At 31.7% G+C, this 17,980-nt stretch overlaps 1 protein-coding gene across 6 annotated transcripts; it reads left to right on the forward strand.

Annotated features, from left to right (window-relative positions):
• Positions 1-2,426: 2,426 nt before the first annotated feature.
• Positions 2,427-17,331, forward strand: LOC143083269 (uncharacterized). 6 transcript variants are annotated; one of them, XM_076259536.1, is made up of 3 exons: positions 2,427-2,555; positions 3,545-3,692; positions 16,250-17,331. In XM_076259536.1, the coding sequence occupies exon 3, from the start codon at positions 16,269-16,271 to the stop codon at positions 17,208-17,210; it is 942 nt and encodes a 313-aa protein (XP_076115651.1). In that variant the 5' UTR covers positions 2,427-2,555; positions 3,545-3,692; positions 16,250-16,268; the 3' UTR covers positions 17,211-17,331. The 6 variants fall into 6 exon arrangements, with proteins under 6 accessions (XP_076115651.1, XP_076115653.1, XP_076115656.1 ...); XM_076259538.1 differs by having other exon boundaries at positions 2,440-2,540; XM_076259541.1 differs by lacking the exons at positions 2,427-2,555; positions 3,545-3,692 and adding an exon at positions 9,354-9,460.
• The last annotated feature ends 649 nt before the right edge of the window (positions 17,332-17,980 follow it).

Raw genomic sequence — 17,980 nt, forward strand, 5'->3', positions numbered from 1 at the left:
TGTTTTGTTTTGCAAAATTACTTTCATGTTTTTTTTTTCCATTACCTTTCATACATTGTATCTTAACTTACAAATTTTATTTTTTTAATTTCGTATTTCGCTGAACCCAGTTAAGCAGCAGTTCCTTAGAATTATTCATTAAAGTGTTCCCATGATTATGAGAGGTGTTCCTAATAACGGGAAGCTGATACGTAGAAAAGATGATTATTTCTTTGAATTCTTCAGATCTATTGTTGCTATTTTAGATGATCATTACCATCACTAAGGAAACCATTAACAACAATTAGATGTTGAGTAAAGAGTCTAATTACAGACAATTACAATTTATTTTTCTCATCAGGTTACAAAATAAATTTTCATTTCCCGTCAAAACTGTAATTAATGACATTATTTCATATTTTCAGACTTCAAAAAAATATAATCGATGAACAACAAAATAATTGAAGTACCTTGATGTATAAAATGATTGTCATATTATGGTGAAATGACAATTTCTAGGGCATCTTATTTTATCGTTTTTTTTTAATGTACTTTAACGTCTTTTGTTGTTGTCACACTCAGGTTTTTTCCCCCGTCATTTCTGTCATCTTTTTTTAAATGGTGAATCATTGTTTTAGAAATTTATTACGATCATAATCATAAAAGCCGTCATGATGTCTAAATATTTCAACGAACATGAAAAAACTGCTATACTTTCGTATATGTCTTTATAGTTAACATAAATTTGGACTAATGAATTAATTTTAATACTACATGTATATAAATAGTAAAGTGTGCTTGCCTAGTATTCTGTCCAGTAAAACACATCTCTGTTTTTGAGGTGATCATACTCACAATTTATTATCATAGTGCGTTAATTTTGTACCGTTATCGTTTGTTCATGACCTAAATATCATGGTAGTGTTGAACCACAGGTTTCTTAACTGCTTCATGGTTGAACTCACTTTTTTTCCCCAGCCGTTATATAATATCTGTCACAGATGACCACGTGCATGTTTCACTTGCGTCCTATTTTACTCGATAATGGCATCATGGAATAAAACTTTTTCATCAAATGTGTACTTACCATGAGTAACACGACAGGTTCCATTAGCTACATGTATGTAACAACTTTAATGCATTTCCCTCAGTTTTAGTTTGTTACCTCGATTTTGTTTTTTGTTCATAGATTTATGAGTTTTGAACAGCGGTATGCTGCTGTTGCCTTTATTTACCCCTTTCGAAACAAATCAGTGCAAACGGCTTTTAATGTACATGTAGTTCGTGTTGCTAAAACTTTAGTTTTATTTCTGCCACGTGTGTAACGATAACTTCCTTATATATACTGAAGTTATCGATGAATAACAAAGAACATCCCTTTTCATCGATACATGGAGAGGGGATAAAGTGTCTTGATCATGCTGTCGCATGTAAGCATTTCCGCGACTTTATAGATAAAACTGTCTTAGACTTAGAATCTTCAAGTTTTGATTTTTTATAAATGTTTTATGTACGTTCAAACCATCTCCTTCCCTTTCAAACTGTTAATCTTTATATTCTCAAACAGAAATTTTGCTGTTGAAAAGACAACACAAGAAAACTTCAGGTATTTTACAAAAAATCGTTATTCTAATCGTGAAAATAAAGAATCAGGGTGACTGTGTAAACATATTTTTATACGTCGTCCACTTCATAACTAAAACACTCTCATCGTTTAATTTTTGTGTAATCGAAAAATATTCATATATTTGTATGTAATCCAAGCCCTGTTGCTGAGTATAACTGTTTCAAAAGAGGATTACTCAAAGCAACCGGTGTCCGTTTAACTGTGTTTCAAGAGAGAACAGCTAGACTTTCTAACTCAACCAATCAGATGCAGGATTTCTCAAAACAAAAAACAAAAAACAAAACTCACCGTTATATAACATCTGTGTCAAAGATGACCACATACTATATGTTTTACTTGTCTTTGCTACAATACCGTGCGTCCTTTCTCTTTTACTACTTTGTTTATGCCAGGCACGCGTTTCTTCTACAAAAGACTCATCACTGTACTCGCATAAAAAAAATAAAGACCATTTGAAATACGAATTTAAACAGCATGCGTTGAGCATTCAACAGAAACTATATACATATATGTATATCAGTTCCGCAGCAGTCTTTTGAAACCAATATTTTCGAAATCCTTTATAAACCAGTTTGAGCTTTAATCAGACAGAATTTAATTCTATAGGAAAGTATCTGAAATGTCACGAGTCATTGAAACGTATTATCAAAACAATATTTCCTCCTGTTTTAATAATTTATGATACTGAAGAAGCGTTTATATTATGTATGAACAATAATGCACTGTGTAGCGTAATGCTTTTTTTTATTTTCTCGTCTTGAAGTTGTCATATTTTTTTTTTGTATCGACATCTATACATATATTATTGATTTTGATTTTCTAATTGTAGTATACAACAGAACAACTCGGTTCTATATGATTAAATATCAAAAGGAAACTATTCTCATTTTAGAGAAAATTGAATGAATGGGATGCCAGTCTGAAATAATTTCCTGTAAGTTCTAACAAGGTAAGCGAATTGCTTTAAATTTATTTATGTATACAGTGTTTTCCATTTAGGTAAACATTTTGTTCATTGAATTAATCTGTATATTTTAGAATAAAGGCTAGCAAATAAAATAAGAGAAGAGTAAAACCAATGATTCGAATATAACCAAAATGTATCTTCAAAATTAGATAAAAAATACGATGACATTTTCACGACACACAGTGACTACTTGAAATGAACTCGGGTGCTTCGGAGTGTCAATTTTCTTTCTTTTTTTCATGTTTTTCATAGTTACTACATGTATGTTTATGACCTATAAATGATAACGTCTTTATCTATTTGTCTAGCATGCTCGATTATTGTGTCACTTATACTCATACATGTACCACATCATAGGTACGGCCAAGAACTAAAAATATAAATGAAAGTAGTATTGGGCTGTACGTCAATGAGACAGTAATTATATCAGGAATAAAAGAGGAGAGAATAGTTGTCATGGCATGCGCATTGACATCTGCATCACACGTTGTTAAATTGATTCCACTGAATAAGCGCTGCCAGTTGTTGTATCAGGCAAAATTGCCGACATACATGTACATGTAGTTATGTTTTCTGTCTTTATACCTACCTTAGATTGTCGTGTATACTCTTACACATTTTTGATTAAACATCAAAACGATTTTGATATGTTTTGAATGATTTTACACATTTTTTATGCCCTTTATAGCTTACTGTTCGGTGTGAGCCAAGACTCCGTGTTGAAGACCGTACTTTGAACTATAATAGTTTCATTCTACAAATTGTGACTTGGATGGAGCGTTATCTCAATACATGAACACTCATATCACACTTACTTATATCAATATAAAATATTTTCAAAACACATATCTTATTTTGAGAATCGATATAAGATTTTATATGACAGGTGTGACATATTCTATTTATTGATTTAACATTCAAACGGAAATCATTTCACAAACATTACTAATGACGGCCTTTAATTCCATCAGGTCATCAGATCGCAGGAAACAATATTGTCATTACAGAAATAATACATCTTAATTGAATCTCTGATCGGATAAAGTTACATCAATCAATAGCCGATGAAGAGGATAATTGTTTCTATATAATTCTGGATACATGGAGATTTAGAATCAGGTATTGAATTTGTATTTATTATTTGACTTTTTAATTAATTGCTACTTAAACAGTAAATTGAAGGGTTTATTTTACAACTACATTTAGCATTTCAAAGATTAAAGTCAAATGTTACTTGTTTGAGGTATTTCACTTGTGTGCGAGCTTGAGTTGTATGCCTTTACAGTTTACAGTTACACTGTATTCTATGTATTTTGTAACATGATTCAGACGACATATATCAGTCATCATCTCATCATGATCTCTAGTAAAATATATACTAACATCTTCAAATAGTATTAGAGATGGGCTTGATAAATTCAGTCCCTGGTTTGCTGCAGCAGTCTGATTTGAAGTAGGTATTAAGCCGTCAAATTACTCAGTTTTAATAACGCATCTGCTGCATTGCATTCCTATGACAACTCTAAAGAGTAGATGTCTAGCCAACTAACTATAAAGCGATAATGTGCGAGAAACAGTTACTCTAAGAAGAAAAAAAATCAAAAACCACAGATACTGAAAAACTGTTGTCAGTGTAAATCAACAAACAGACATTAAATATATATCCACCTGTTTGAATAACAACCTTATGAAAACCATGGCAGCATCCAAGACACAACTTGCAAGCTTGAGTCTTAAGAAAAGAGAAGTGGGATCGAATATCGAAATAGAGAAGCTGGAAAACTCTTCAATGATTGTAATGTTATTGTGATATTTTTTTATTGCAGATATACATGTAGTTGTCTTGTTATACTTATTCACACTTGTTCTTGGGTAGAAACGAATTCGATTTAACTTAGCACTTTGGTTCTAGACTTTTTAATTGTTGAAGACCAATTTTGACCTCTATAAATTATATTCTTTAAAATTTTCTGTCGTTCAGTTGTTGACACATCGGCATATTGTCTACGTCTCCTTTAAGTCATATGCTTTGTCTGAAATAGTTTTTACCTTCTGTTATGTGCCCTATAGTCCAATTTGAAAAAAACGTTTGGATAAAATCAAAATATATTTTTTATTATCAATATCATGCAGAAAACCATCATGCATAATGTAATTTAATCTATCGTGTTAACAAACACCGTCGGGAAATACATCGTAACTAGTTCAAACGATGACATTAATTATGCTTTTATTATTGAGCTGAAAAATCAAACTACTTTAGTCAGAATATAAAGTACTGGTAATATTCTAAATAACATCAATACCAGTCACTGTTATTATCCAACAATGCTTAATATGTGCGTGTACACATTTGATATCTTTATAGCTTTGCGTTAATTACAATATGTGATTCGTATATTGTTCAATCCTTTTACCATTGTCCCAGAAAATTTCAAGACTACGCTTTCCGAAACATGTTTAACCCCGCCATATTCTTTGTTGTTCTGTCTCGTGCAAAAGACCATTGGCAAGTAGTCAAGTGGTAAGCATTGGTTACCGTCTGTAATATGTTTAATTTAATTTGGTACCTATACAAGACCATTTTAAGTTTACAATATGGTAGGGACTTTGTAAATACTGCTTAAAGCTATAAGGTGACCAGTAGCTTGTTAAAATTGTACTTGTCTTTTAGTCTAAGGACAACCATACTACGTCTCCTTATTATGTCCTACCTACGATAGTAGAGGGGCATTATGTTTTCTGGTCTGTGCGTCCGTTCGTTCGTTCGTCTGTTCGTCCGTTCGTCCGCTCGTTTCCCCAGAGGGCATAAATGAAAAAAACATAGAATGAGTCCCTCATTTTCCTGTCATCACTTGTTTCCAGTAACTCCGGCTTTCGTGCTGGCTTTACAGTTCCAAATTCTTTTTAAAATACCAGTTTAAATTACAGGGCTCATTCATTCGGGATGGATGTATAAGTACGTAGCCACGTTCAATTATTTTACCTCATTAGATCAAACTTATTTTTCTAATCATTATTAGACTGCTATTCGTTTGGGAGGCTTAAATATGTAGTTTCTGTTGCAATTGCCCTACCGTTGTCAAATTTGAAATATTATACAAACTTGGATCGGTTAGGACAGTTTTGATTTTTTTGTTTGAGGACTGCCCTCAATGTAGTTATAACATCTAAACTGTCACAACCTTTGAAAATTTAGAGTTGTGCCAGTTCACATCGAAAATAACTATTTTCATTTGGCATATCTTTGTCATCTTTGCGCCGTGTTTTGAAATTTTTAAATTGTATCAGCGTCTGTGGTGTTCGCTTAAATTGTATAAATTTCAAGATTTAGAAAAAGTTTCTCAGTTTGAATATTTTGACATGATTCATTGGACATCGTGCTATTATTGAAGAAGGATATCTGTTATCCGAAATATCTAATTTTTGTTCATTTTATAGTTTTTAAATGGTGATGTTGTACCCTTTTTGACTTGTTATATATTATATTTTGTAGTGTACAGAATCATATTACATGATCCATCGCCCTGTAAGATAGATCGTTGACTATTTATTCAGTCATTTTATATGTATATATATATATATAAAGCTCTGGTCGTTCCTAATGAAGGTACATTCAGAAAAGTGATGTGGATGCATAATTCGTAATGTGTTATTATTCTTTCTTAGGCGGACACGCAGATTTCTAAAAAAAAAATGTACCCGAGTTTCTGCTCAATACTTCCAACTAAAACTTAAACAATGACTTAACCAATTGTAGAATAGTTGTAAATTTCAAATATTTTTTTTTAATATGAAAACCCCTTGACAATTCTATTTACTTTCTTACTCAATAAAAAGTCGAACCTATCTTTTATACAGCTTGTGAAAAGACCGATCTTATTAGAGACACGGGAATACTGGACATTCTAGAACATTCACACATGTACTTCTTTTAAATTGAGTTTTACTGTGTGTATATCGTGTTTGTCTTTTTTCTACATTAGCTAGAGGTATAGGGTGAGGATTTAGATCTCACTAAACATGTCTGCATTTTGCGCCTTTCCCAATTCAGGAGACTTTGGCCTTTGTTAGTCTTGTATGTTTTTTTTTTATTTTAGTTCATTTATATGATTTTGGAATTTTAATAGTACATGACGTCCATTTTCACTGAACAAGTACACAATTAGGGCCAGCTGAGGTCCACTTCCGGGTACGAGATTTTGTTGCTGCATTGAAGACCCATTGGTGTCCTTCGGTTGTTATCTGCTCTTTGGTCGGGTTGTTGTAGGTCTCTTTGACATATTCCTCATTTCCAATCTTAATTTTAATCGTAATTTACTGGAGTCGTGACAACAAAGATGAAGATTATTTATTTTAAAAAAATGTGCATTATAAAACATAATTGTTGCACAAATGAATACAGAATGACGGATGTGTAAAATTGAGAATGGAAATGGGGAATGTGTGAAAGAGACAACAACCCGACCATAGAAAAACAACAGCAGAAGGTCACCAACAGGTCTTCAATGTAACGAGAATTCCCGTACCCGGAGGCGTCCTTTAGCTGGCCCCTAAACAAATATATACTAGTTCAGTGATAATGAACGCCATACTAAACTCCAAAGTGTGTAAACACACCAATGAAACAGCAACCCGACGACACATAAAGGTAAAATACATACATCGGGTTTTATTTAGTAAAACAAAGGAATTATAAATCGACAGCCATGAATGATGTAAAGTATGTCGTCAATACCATTTAGAGAGTAATTACAAAGTCAACAGTCCTTTCATGTATAACGTTTGCCTTCGGGATGTGCATTTTAATCTAGTGCCAACCATGACGTTTATTTAAATATTATGGTTTGATGAACTGAGCAATAAAATTTCTGTAGGTGGAATATTAATAATGTATCTTAATACGATCAATATCATACAGAGCGTATTCTAAGACTTCGAAATTCCCAACAAACTTGAAACAGATGATGGTTTTGTACATGTATATCTGGCTAAATGTAATAAACGCAATTCCCACCAATTCATAGACTAGACACGGATTAAAAAAAGAGACCTACAGTGCGTATATCCCCCTTTTTTCGGAAAAACATAAGGTTTGGTAAAAAAAATAGTCAAAATATTTTCCTACGCGCTATATTCGGTGCTATTTGAATAATGCAGAAAAAATATCTCAAGATCTGAAAACCAAGCATTGATCGACAAACTAAAAATGCTATAAAGTGCAGATATTCTCCCACTTGACAGTTGCCAATAGCGTAAAAATGTCTAAACTCAAAAGGAACCTGGTGTTTTCATTATTTCTTAATATAGATTTAACTTTTGTAAAAATACGTTGTAGCTACATGCCTCCATGTAATTGTTCAAGTGTTTCCAAGTTTGGAGGCTAGACGGAACAAGGAAACATATATTAATTTATTTCCACCAAACAAATCTTACAATTTAAAAAAAGAACAATCAACATAGTTTTGTTTCTATTGTATTAAAGCACTTGAAAGTTTCCTTGTTTCCCTGTTTCTAGGCTACTTCGTATTCAAATTCTTCTTTTTTGAAAACAAACAATAGTGTCTGCGGGACATACCTCTACATCCAATAAAATATATAAACCTGACCTTTCTACTGAAAAGTTATGTATTAATTTTTAATCTTATTAAACAAAATGGTTATTGTTGCTACATTGTAAGCAATCTCTCAGTGAGTTTTTCAATTGTATCTGACAAAATCAGTTTTTTGTTCATGTCAATAATCCTTGTTTTGAAGTTAATTGAAAAACAGGTAAATGCTTGGAAATCCCCGGCCCACAAACATTTTTTTCTTCAAATTGTAGTACATAATTTCATGAAAACTAACTAAACATAATACACGTTATACGTTTTATCCTAAACGAAAATTTAATTTAAGTCGACACCACTGGCCAACTGCGACTTGGTATAAGGTATGTACGGCGAGTTTCAATATGTCAAAAGTAATATGTAAATATAAAAAAAAGAAGATGTGGTATGATTGCCAATGAGACAACTCTCCACAAGAGACTAAAAAGAAACATGCAGAAACAAAGAAAAAGTAGGTAACCGTACGGCCTTCAAGAATTAGCAAAGCCCATATATACCGCATAGTCAGGTATAAAAAAAAAACGAAATGACAATGTTAAACAATTCAAACGAGAAAACTAACGGGTTTATTCGTGTACATAAAATGAACGGGAAATAAATATGTAACACATAAAAAACGACAACCACTCTGATTTACAAGCTCCTTACTTGGGACAGGCACATACATGCAAAATGTGGCAGAGTTAAACATTTTAGCGGGATCCGAACCCTTCCCTAACCTGGGACAGTGTAAATCCATTTCATTTAGTATTAATGATTTATATTTTTTTTTTACTTATAGTGGTCCGGCTCATATGTACGTTTATGCCTTATTTTGAATTTGATAAAACAAATGAATTATTATTTGCTTTTCACATTGTAAGCGCAACTTGAAACCAGATTCTTTTTCTCTTGCAAACACAATTTTGTGCAGTATATTATAGTATATCATTGCATAATTAGATTTTTAAAATTAGAAGTTTTAATATGTTTAATTTATTTGAAATATTATCTTTCGATACTAAACAGTATAATTGCATTGTTGTTTCTGTGTCTAATAACTGACATACGAGTATTAAAAAATAGAATAAATGCTCTGTTGAATAACAATGTTAATACGGATATATAAAACGAACTCTAGTTCGTTCGATTGCAATTGGTTTCGATTACAATTTGTTTTATTAAGTTAGATTATAATGTTCAAAACGTGCACAAGCATTGTGAACCCTAATTATAGATTTGACTTTAATATGTTAATAATAGCTTATTGCAATAGGAGTATTATGGATTTCACTTCATGTAAGTTGACCGATTATAGATACTTTGAAAGGAAATATGCCAATAGAGAGTAGGTCAGGTATCATAGTTGAGTAATTACGTAATTCAAGCTTTTACATAGAACTTTTCTTGAACTAGTAAAGTCATGCCCCTCCCCAACAAACAATACAGCTCCAGTGGCGGATCCAGGAGGGGGGTCCAGGGGGTTTGGAACCCCCCCTTTATTCAGGGATGAAAACACCCTTTTTAAAATGAATGGACCCGCCCCTGAGCTCCATTATGTGTATTTATGCATATTGGATTGCCCCTTTAATTTGCAGTAGTCGGAAGTTCTGGCCTTGTATATCTAAATGGGACGGTCCTATTTATAAATCTTTGCAGTAAATATTCTTTTATATATCTGTTGACGTTCTTGTACATGTTTTATTAAGGAAATTCATTTACTTGAATTTTGTTATTTATTCTTTTTGAACTCATTTTACAATAAAAAATATCTAAATTTTGTTAGATTTTAAAAACCATCAGCTTTGTTCATACTTGCATGTAAATTACACCTCCGGGAAATATTTAGATAAAACGCATTAAGCTGCTTTTTAGTTGCCATGCTGCGTCTAAGTGGTGACTTAATTTATTTTCCTTACAAGTTAATATCTTGTCAACGAGTTCAATTTGTTCATTTAACGTGACAATATATGAACACTAACAATTTTCCGTTTTGTAATTCAAATCTATCGAAGCAAGTTAAATACCTACCTTTTTACATTATCATTTAAAATTAGTATATAACAGAAGTAAGATCATTTTACCGAGTCATTCATTGTGTATTGCAAGTAGGATTATCGACAGACTTCAATTATTTATATTTATAAAGACACGAGAGCAGTTGACAACGGTATATTTAACCATTGTAAAGCCGTGTCACATTGTCATACGGTTGTGTAAAAGTGAAAGGACTTACAATTTTCACGTTTAAAAGGTTTAAAATGTAATTCTTTAAGGACAGGTTTTAAATTACAGCTTGAACTTATACTAGCAGGTAAGAATGTTATTAACATAATTATTTTCTACAAACTGATTACAAAAGTCGTTTAATATTTAAAACAAAATTTAGATTTTTTGTTAGCCTTATGAATTTTCTATTCATAACAAAATTGTACATATGACATTGTAAAATTGTATCAAAGAGGTACTATTACTATCGCTATTTCATTTTTGGTATACTAGATTTTATTGTTAAATCAATTAAAATGTTAAAATGTCTATTCGTGTTCTCAAAAGAAAGATACAAATATAATCTTTGTTAGCTATATTTGTTTATTTGTTAATTTGTTTGTTTTAAAAACGTCCATCAGAGTAACCTTTTTTCGCAACATGAATATATACTTTTGAAATGTGTGCTAACAAAACAAGCAATTCAAGTGTCTGTAAAATATAATGTGTAAAAGGCAAAAAGATTCCCTTATGTTAAATTTCACAAATTTTAGTCAAATTTATTATGTCAAGACTAATTAATCTGTTGATGTCATATCTATAATTATTAGTTTGGCGTTTTTTAGAACTTTCAAAATGTTTTAGCCAGCCAGGAAGAAAATCATACATTTCTCGTTTCCCGGTTTTTTTTTTTATAGATTAGACCGTTGGTTTTCCCGTTTGAATGGTTTTACAATAGTCTTTTTGGGGGGCCCTTTATAGCTGTCTGTTCGATGTGAGCCTAGGCTCCGTGTTGAAGACCGTACTTTAACCTATAATGGTTTACTTTTAACAAATATACATTATGACTAGGGTTGAGCGTTGTCTCATTGGTGCATGTACTCATACCATATCTTTTATATCTATACGCTGATCAAATTTAAAGCACAACTACACATGCCAACGAGATTGAAGCCATGTTTTAATGGTTAGTGCAGAGACATAGACATACACATTGTCTATATATTTGTCTCTGCATGGTTAGAGTTCTTCTTAATTTTATCTCCCAAATTGACAGTGTCAGATTATGATTGGGGCAACTAAGTCGCACTCTCCCTCTTTTTTATAAGAAAAAAGAAATGTTTGGGTTAAAATCGTCTAAACAAAGAAAGCCAGATTATGAAATTGGCCATGTATGTTACTCAGTGAAGTTCAAATTTTACCCTTGGAATCCTTATACCTTGCTTTTTAATAGATACATGTATATGTTATTTATTTTATTTCTATTTTGATTTTTTAACTCAGGCCATCAACTTATCAGGAGGAAGACGCTAATAAACCACTTTGGCCTTACCATAAAATCGAAATAATCAAATGGCAAATTGTTTTGAAAGTACATGTATACATAATAAATGAAGCGAATTAGGCAAAAATTAAAAATTGTTATCAGATAGTTTTTCAACGAAATAAAAACGTCAAATATAACTATTCAAAAAATACAAAAGATCGGTAGACTTACAAATTAACTCTACAGAAGACAAGATGTGCACTGTTGCACAAGTTGAACTAAATCAATCCCCAGCGAATTTATTTAAAATTCGTTTTTAGATTATAATTATTTCCTTTCAAATTATTAGCATTCATATTTTAGTCTGGCTCAAAACGTCTATCGTTGGCCTTTACGGTGTGCATATATTTTAATCATGCAAAAGCTAGCGGCCGCTTATTAATTAACTTTAAAATGAAAATATGTGGTATGTTTAGAGTTATGTTTATCGTTAAAGAACTATATCTACTGAAACAAAAGGAAAAGAATGCGGATATCTTCATTCTACACACATACACCCATTGTCTTTAACAATGCGCAAATACCTCTAAAAGGTCAACCTAGCTTAGAAAGTTCATAGTGAAACAAATCTGAATGACTTGTTTAACATTTGCTTCGTTTGAGACAGTTATAATTATGATAAAACATTATTCCAAGCAAAATACTTCTAGATTTGGAATTTCGAGCTCTGTACGCCGATTACTGACTGAAAAAGTGATAAGACCGATGACCCAGAATGACATACTGGTGGTAACTGGCACATTATTTATCTAAACTTGTTTAACATGATTACCAGTTTTATACCCTCAACTCTTTGCAACACGAGACAGACAATCAACTAAGAACAAAAAGTTTCCAATGCAAGATGGAGGAAACAGAGTGTTCTTCCAATGATTTGCCAGAGTCTGTGTTCTATGGTTGCCAATCGAAACACTTAAGGTTTTTTTTTTAAAGATAACCTTCTGCTGGTACATATATCTGTTCTTCGGTCGGTTTGTTGTCTCTAACATATTCCCGATTTCCATTGGCATTCTCAATGTTAGATAATTTAATAGATGCGCAAATGAGTGGTTTCATTTTAGTCGATTTTTTATACAGTGTAAAATTGGGAAAGGAAATAGGGAATGTGTCAAAGCGACCTGACCATAGAGCAGACAACAGGCGATGTGTTTGAATCTATGAAATTTGTTTGCTACACACATGAATTATGTCGCAACTGAAAGATTAATTTGCGCGAACGAAGAATGTCCAACTTAGAACCTTAGAACTTCATCGGAATGGGCTTTTCACATTAAAAAACATAATATGAAATTTTAACATATTTATACAGCATATAATAAATGTTATATTTATTTAAGGTGTTTACATTTTTCATTAAATTTTTATAACATATATTAAAGTATACAGTTAAATGTTTACTTTATTCTTGATGAAGTTTTGCAAATATTCAAAATATAAGTAGATTTACATCACTATATTAAAGTATATTTAATAGCAAGAATTCAATGACAACAATAATACCTATACAATTTGATTGATGGCCGTCCAATACACATAATTGGATTTTATTCAAATGCACTATTCAATGTCTTCTTTACGTTGTAAGAAAAGAGGTTTTAGATTTCACATAACAAAGGAGAACGGATTTAATTATTTTTAAGATGAAATTAAACGCAGTGCGTCGTCCGGGAGTTAGAATGGAAATAAAGGAATATTTTTATTCTACATTAAGTAAGATCTATTATTGACAACTGTTAATGTATTTTTCAATCAAGAAAGGAAAAGGAAAAGAATTAATGCAAGTAAGCGAAAAATAAAGTTAGAGGTATGCTATAGCTGAAATTTAATCAATGTTTTAATTCTAGCAATATTTTAATATAAATGACCTTTAAAACGAAAGAATTGTCTTCATATTAAATAAGTTGAATAAAGGAATATAAACTATAAATAGAGTTGTTGTTTCGCAATCGTTGTCAAAACTAAGATAATAAAAAACAAATTGGAAATAAAACCAACAAAATAACTATTAACGTTACTGCTATGAAAATAATCGATCAAGCCAAAGGATCATTGGACATTCCTTGGTTTTATTGCTAAATGTACTAAGTGACTGACTGTGTCTACTTTCACCTTTGCACTGGTCAAGAGTACATATTAGGAGTTTGAACCAAAATAGGTACGGCATTTGTCAAATTTCATTACCGTGTAGAAATATATATATAGGTTATATTTCATTTGATAAATTTGCATATTAACTTAATATAATAGTAAAATATTTGTTAACATCAACTATCATAGATATTGTGCATTACAAAACCAATTTAAAATCAGTGCTAAATTGTATATATTGCCTCAAAGTAATATTAGTTTCCATCAACTTTTATAGACTTTGTACCATGTGCATTACGAAACCAATTTAAAATCAGTACTTTGGTATATTAATATATTTGTAACGGAGAGGACTTAAAAGAAAAAGAAATAAAGAGACAAACTTGTATAGGATTTAAATTGGAGATTTATGTTTTCTTAAGGTAGTAGATATGTATATGCATTAAACTTTACGTTGTAAGATCTCTGGTGAAAGTCGGTACAAGGCTCGCCTTGCGAGATGGTTATTTCTGAATCAAGTCACGTAATGATCTAAACAAAACAGAATAAAGTTTAGCAATAACAGCTGACAAATTTGAGCAAATAATGGTTTCTAATATTTTTAGTACGAGTCAGATACGGAATGATTCTCTGGTTGAAGAGGTGAACCGGTTACACTCCGTGAAACCCTTGTCCAAACAATACCTAGTGGGGGGTCGTATTTTTTAATTTTAAGTTTCTCGCATACAATGTTTTATTTTAACCTTTATTAATCTTCCAAATTGATTTTTATTTCGCTATCATCTTGAGTGAAAATATAAACGAAATATTTGTCACTGGACGTTACACAAACAATTAAATCATCCACAAAAATGTAAGTCTCATGGTAATTTTAGAGTTTGACACATTGAAAGTATACATAATATACTTGGTTATGGTATGGTAGATATATATGGGTTTTTTTTTGTTGGACGATTGTATGTAGCTGTGTATTTCTGAAGGCCAGGTGCGGGATTTTCACGTTGTGTTCAAGAACCATTGTTTGACGTGGGCTTTTCTGCTCTTTAGTAGGGTTGCTGTCTCTTTTACACATTCGGCGTTTTTTTCCAATTTTATTATAGTTAATTTTCGATCGGTTGCTGACTCTTTGAATTATTTCTCCTTTGATTCAATCCAATATTGTTTACAAAAACGATTACCGGTATATTTACTTACAAAACAATCTCCGTACAAAACTAGGAATTTGAAGGTCATTGAAATTGACTGTTTTTGAGCCTTCAACTTCACAGTATTTTTGAATTCTTCCAAAGTCAAGGAAGTCACCTAAGAAACATTTTATTGTTTTAATATATGTATATTGTATGTATATTAAAGAAGTGATTTGAAAGGACCTTATCTATAGAAATTAAACACATAAAACAAATATTTGCAGCAAAGCTAATAAAATCGGATTTAAAATGTGTTATAGATGTTTCAGTAGATCAAATCACTTCAGATTGTTTGCTTTTGGCTTGAGATTTAATTTAATTTTCAGTCCTATTTTGCGTTGTTATGAGACAGGTATTCGAGTGTATATACATGTATATAGACCTAAGTAGGGTGAAGGGTGTTTGCTACTCTGGCTCAAAACAAAAAGTTTTTTTTATGTATTAAATCTCAAAAACACTTCAATTTTTTTCTGATTATTTGTTATTCTCTCTAAACTTTTCGAACATCTAACTTTTACATCTTTATTCTTTCACAAACTATGAAAAAACAACAAGGATTTTATTAAAACGGTTTGTAATACGATATTTAAAAGAAAAGAAGGGGTTTTCGAGCAAAACTTTAATGGAACTTACATGGATAAGGATTCAGACTATCTTGACAGGAATTTAAAACAAAAGTGGAGCGAACATTCGTAATAAAGGATATGGCGTATCAATTCATTACATAAATTACATTAAAAAAAATCAAATCAAAGGAACAATGTGGCAGAGAAAAAAAAATGATGGTTTGAACTGTCCGTTGTGTTGACTGTTGCAATGAGAGCGCCTTCATTTTTTTTTTGTCCAATTTAAACGAGTAACTTCACTCACCATAACAACGGATGCGTTCGACAACCCCATAATATGCAAAAGAGAACTAGTTTTTTTTTTACGGGAGTGAGTTTGTAAAAAAAATCCATACTATTTTTTTCCGTTTGAATAAGCTCTTGATTTATTATCGGTACCTCTTCAAACCTTTATGATGGTTTTTATTTCTAAAAACCTCGGATGAGTTCGATAACCCTGAAAAAAAATCTGAAAGGAGAGAATATTTTTCAAAAGGATGACTTGTCAATGTATCCTTTATTGGTTACAATGTTTGTCACGGGGTATGTACATGCAATCTTGTTCTCTTAAGGATTTTGTCATTTTAGTATCGCGGGCAAATTATCGTTATATATTTTGCTATGAAAATCAAATTATTTATATTTACATATATGCTTTTTTTTTTTATTTCAGACGATTACTAAAAAAGGATATGGCGTCACCAAACGTAATCAGTGAAAATGACCAATTATCCAATAGTGAGAATGAAGATAGCAAATCGGTAGAACATCAGAAAACTAACGATTCAGACGAAATTGTGCCGAATCAAAATACTAACGAAAACATAAAAGTAAATGAAATAGAAAATAATTCAAATTCATCCTCGGAAGGAAATTCAATTCAAAAAGAGCCATCCATTATTATAGAAGTTAGGGTTCCGCAAAATTCAAACGCTGAGTCAGAAAATAACAAAGAAACGTCAGATTTGGCTAAAATAACTAATGGAACCGAAACCGAGGCAGAACAATCTGAACTATTACCTAAGACTGAAAAGTTAACAGATGAAAATGACATGGACGAATATGATCCAGATTTATATATAACAGACGAAGAGAAGAAAGCATTCGAGTACATGTTAGATCAGCGGCGGGAGGAGATCGCGAAACAACGTGAAACTTTTAAAACCTGGGCTGAGTCCATAACGAGGCGACGAATGTTTGCTTTAAGTCGACTTCGTAAAATAAAACAGTGTCATCAGGAAAGAATGGTATTTTATGAACAAATGGAAAGTTATATAAAATCAGCTGATGATGTAATAAATTCAAATGATAGCACAGAACACAGTGAACAGACTTCTTACGATTTTGTAAAAGAATCAAACAATCACACGTTAGAAGACTTAGTAAGAGAAAATACCGGATTTGTTTTGAAAAGTGAAACAAAAGGGAACGAATTAAATCAAAGAAGACAAAGTGAAAAATCCGACAACGAAAATATAGAAAACAATTCAAAACGTACACAAAATAATTCTACAAGTGATGATAATTTAGAAGACGTTATTTTAAAAACAAACGGTAACGCTGATGACGATTCAAAGCATAATTTATCAAATAACAATGAGAATACTCCAAAGATTGTTCCTGTAACAGTCTAGTTCTGATTATCATATCACGCTCATCCTAATGTATAACAGGTGCTTTTGTTTTTAAAGCATCGAATTAATATATTTGTTTCGTGTTATCAGTTGTTTTTATAAATAACATGATCTTTCTGGTTGAATAGACCTTTTTTTATTTTCCCCGTCATATTTGTAATTATGATAAAATTGAGAAAAGAAATGGGGAATGGGTCAAAGCGACAACAACCCGACCATAGAGCAGACAACAGCCGAAGGCCACCAATGGGTCTTCAATGTAGCGAAAAACTCCCGCACCCGTAGGTGTCCTTCAGCTGGCCCCTACAAAATATGTATACTAGTACAGTGATAATAGACATCATACTAAATTCCGAATTATACACTAGAAACTAAAATTAAATATCATACAAGACTAACAAAGGCCAGAGGCTCCTGACTTGGGAAAGGCGCAAAATTGCGGCGGGGTTAAACAAGTTTATCAGATCTCAACCCTACTCTATACCTCTAGCCAATGTAGAAAAAGTAAACGCATAACAATACGCACATTAAAATTCAGTTCAAGAGAAGTCCGAGTCTGATATCAGAAGATGTAACAAAAGAAAATAAATAAAATGACAATAATACAAAAATAGCAACAGACTACTACTAGTTAACTGAAATGCCAGCTCCAGACCTCAATGAAACTGATTGAAAGATTATGTCTTCATCATATAAGTCAACTATATCTGAAGTCCATCGGTGACAGTTAATCTTTATAATACTTTGAAAAAGAAACAAACAATAGATCG

This window comes from Mytilus galloprovincialis, chromosome 7, assembly GCF_965363235.1.
Source record: "Mytilus galloprovincialis chromosome 7, xbMytGall1.hap1.1, whole genome shotgun sequence".
Taxonomy (NCBI): domain Eukaryota; kingdom Metazoa; phylum Mollusca; class Bivalvia; order Mytilida; family Mytilidae; genus Mytilus; species Mytilus galloprovincialis.

Bases quoted from the DNA above. Each gene is read 5' to 3' on its own strand.
- LOC143083269 (XM_076259536.1), top strand. From the start codon at position 16,269: ATGGCGTCACCAAACGTAATCAGTGAAAATGACCAATTATCCAATAGT.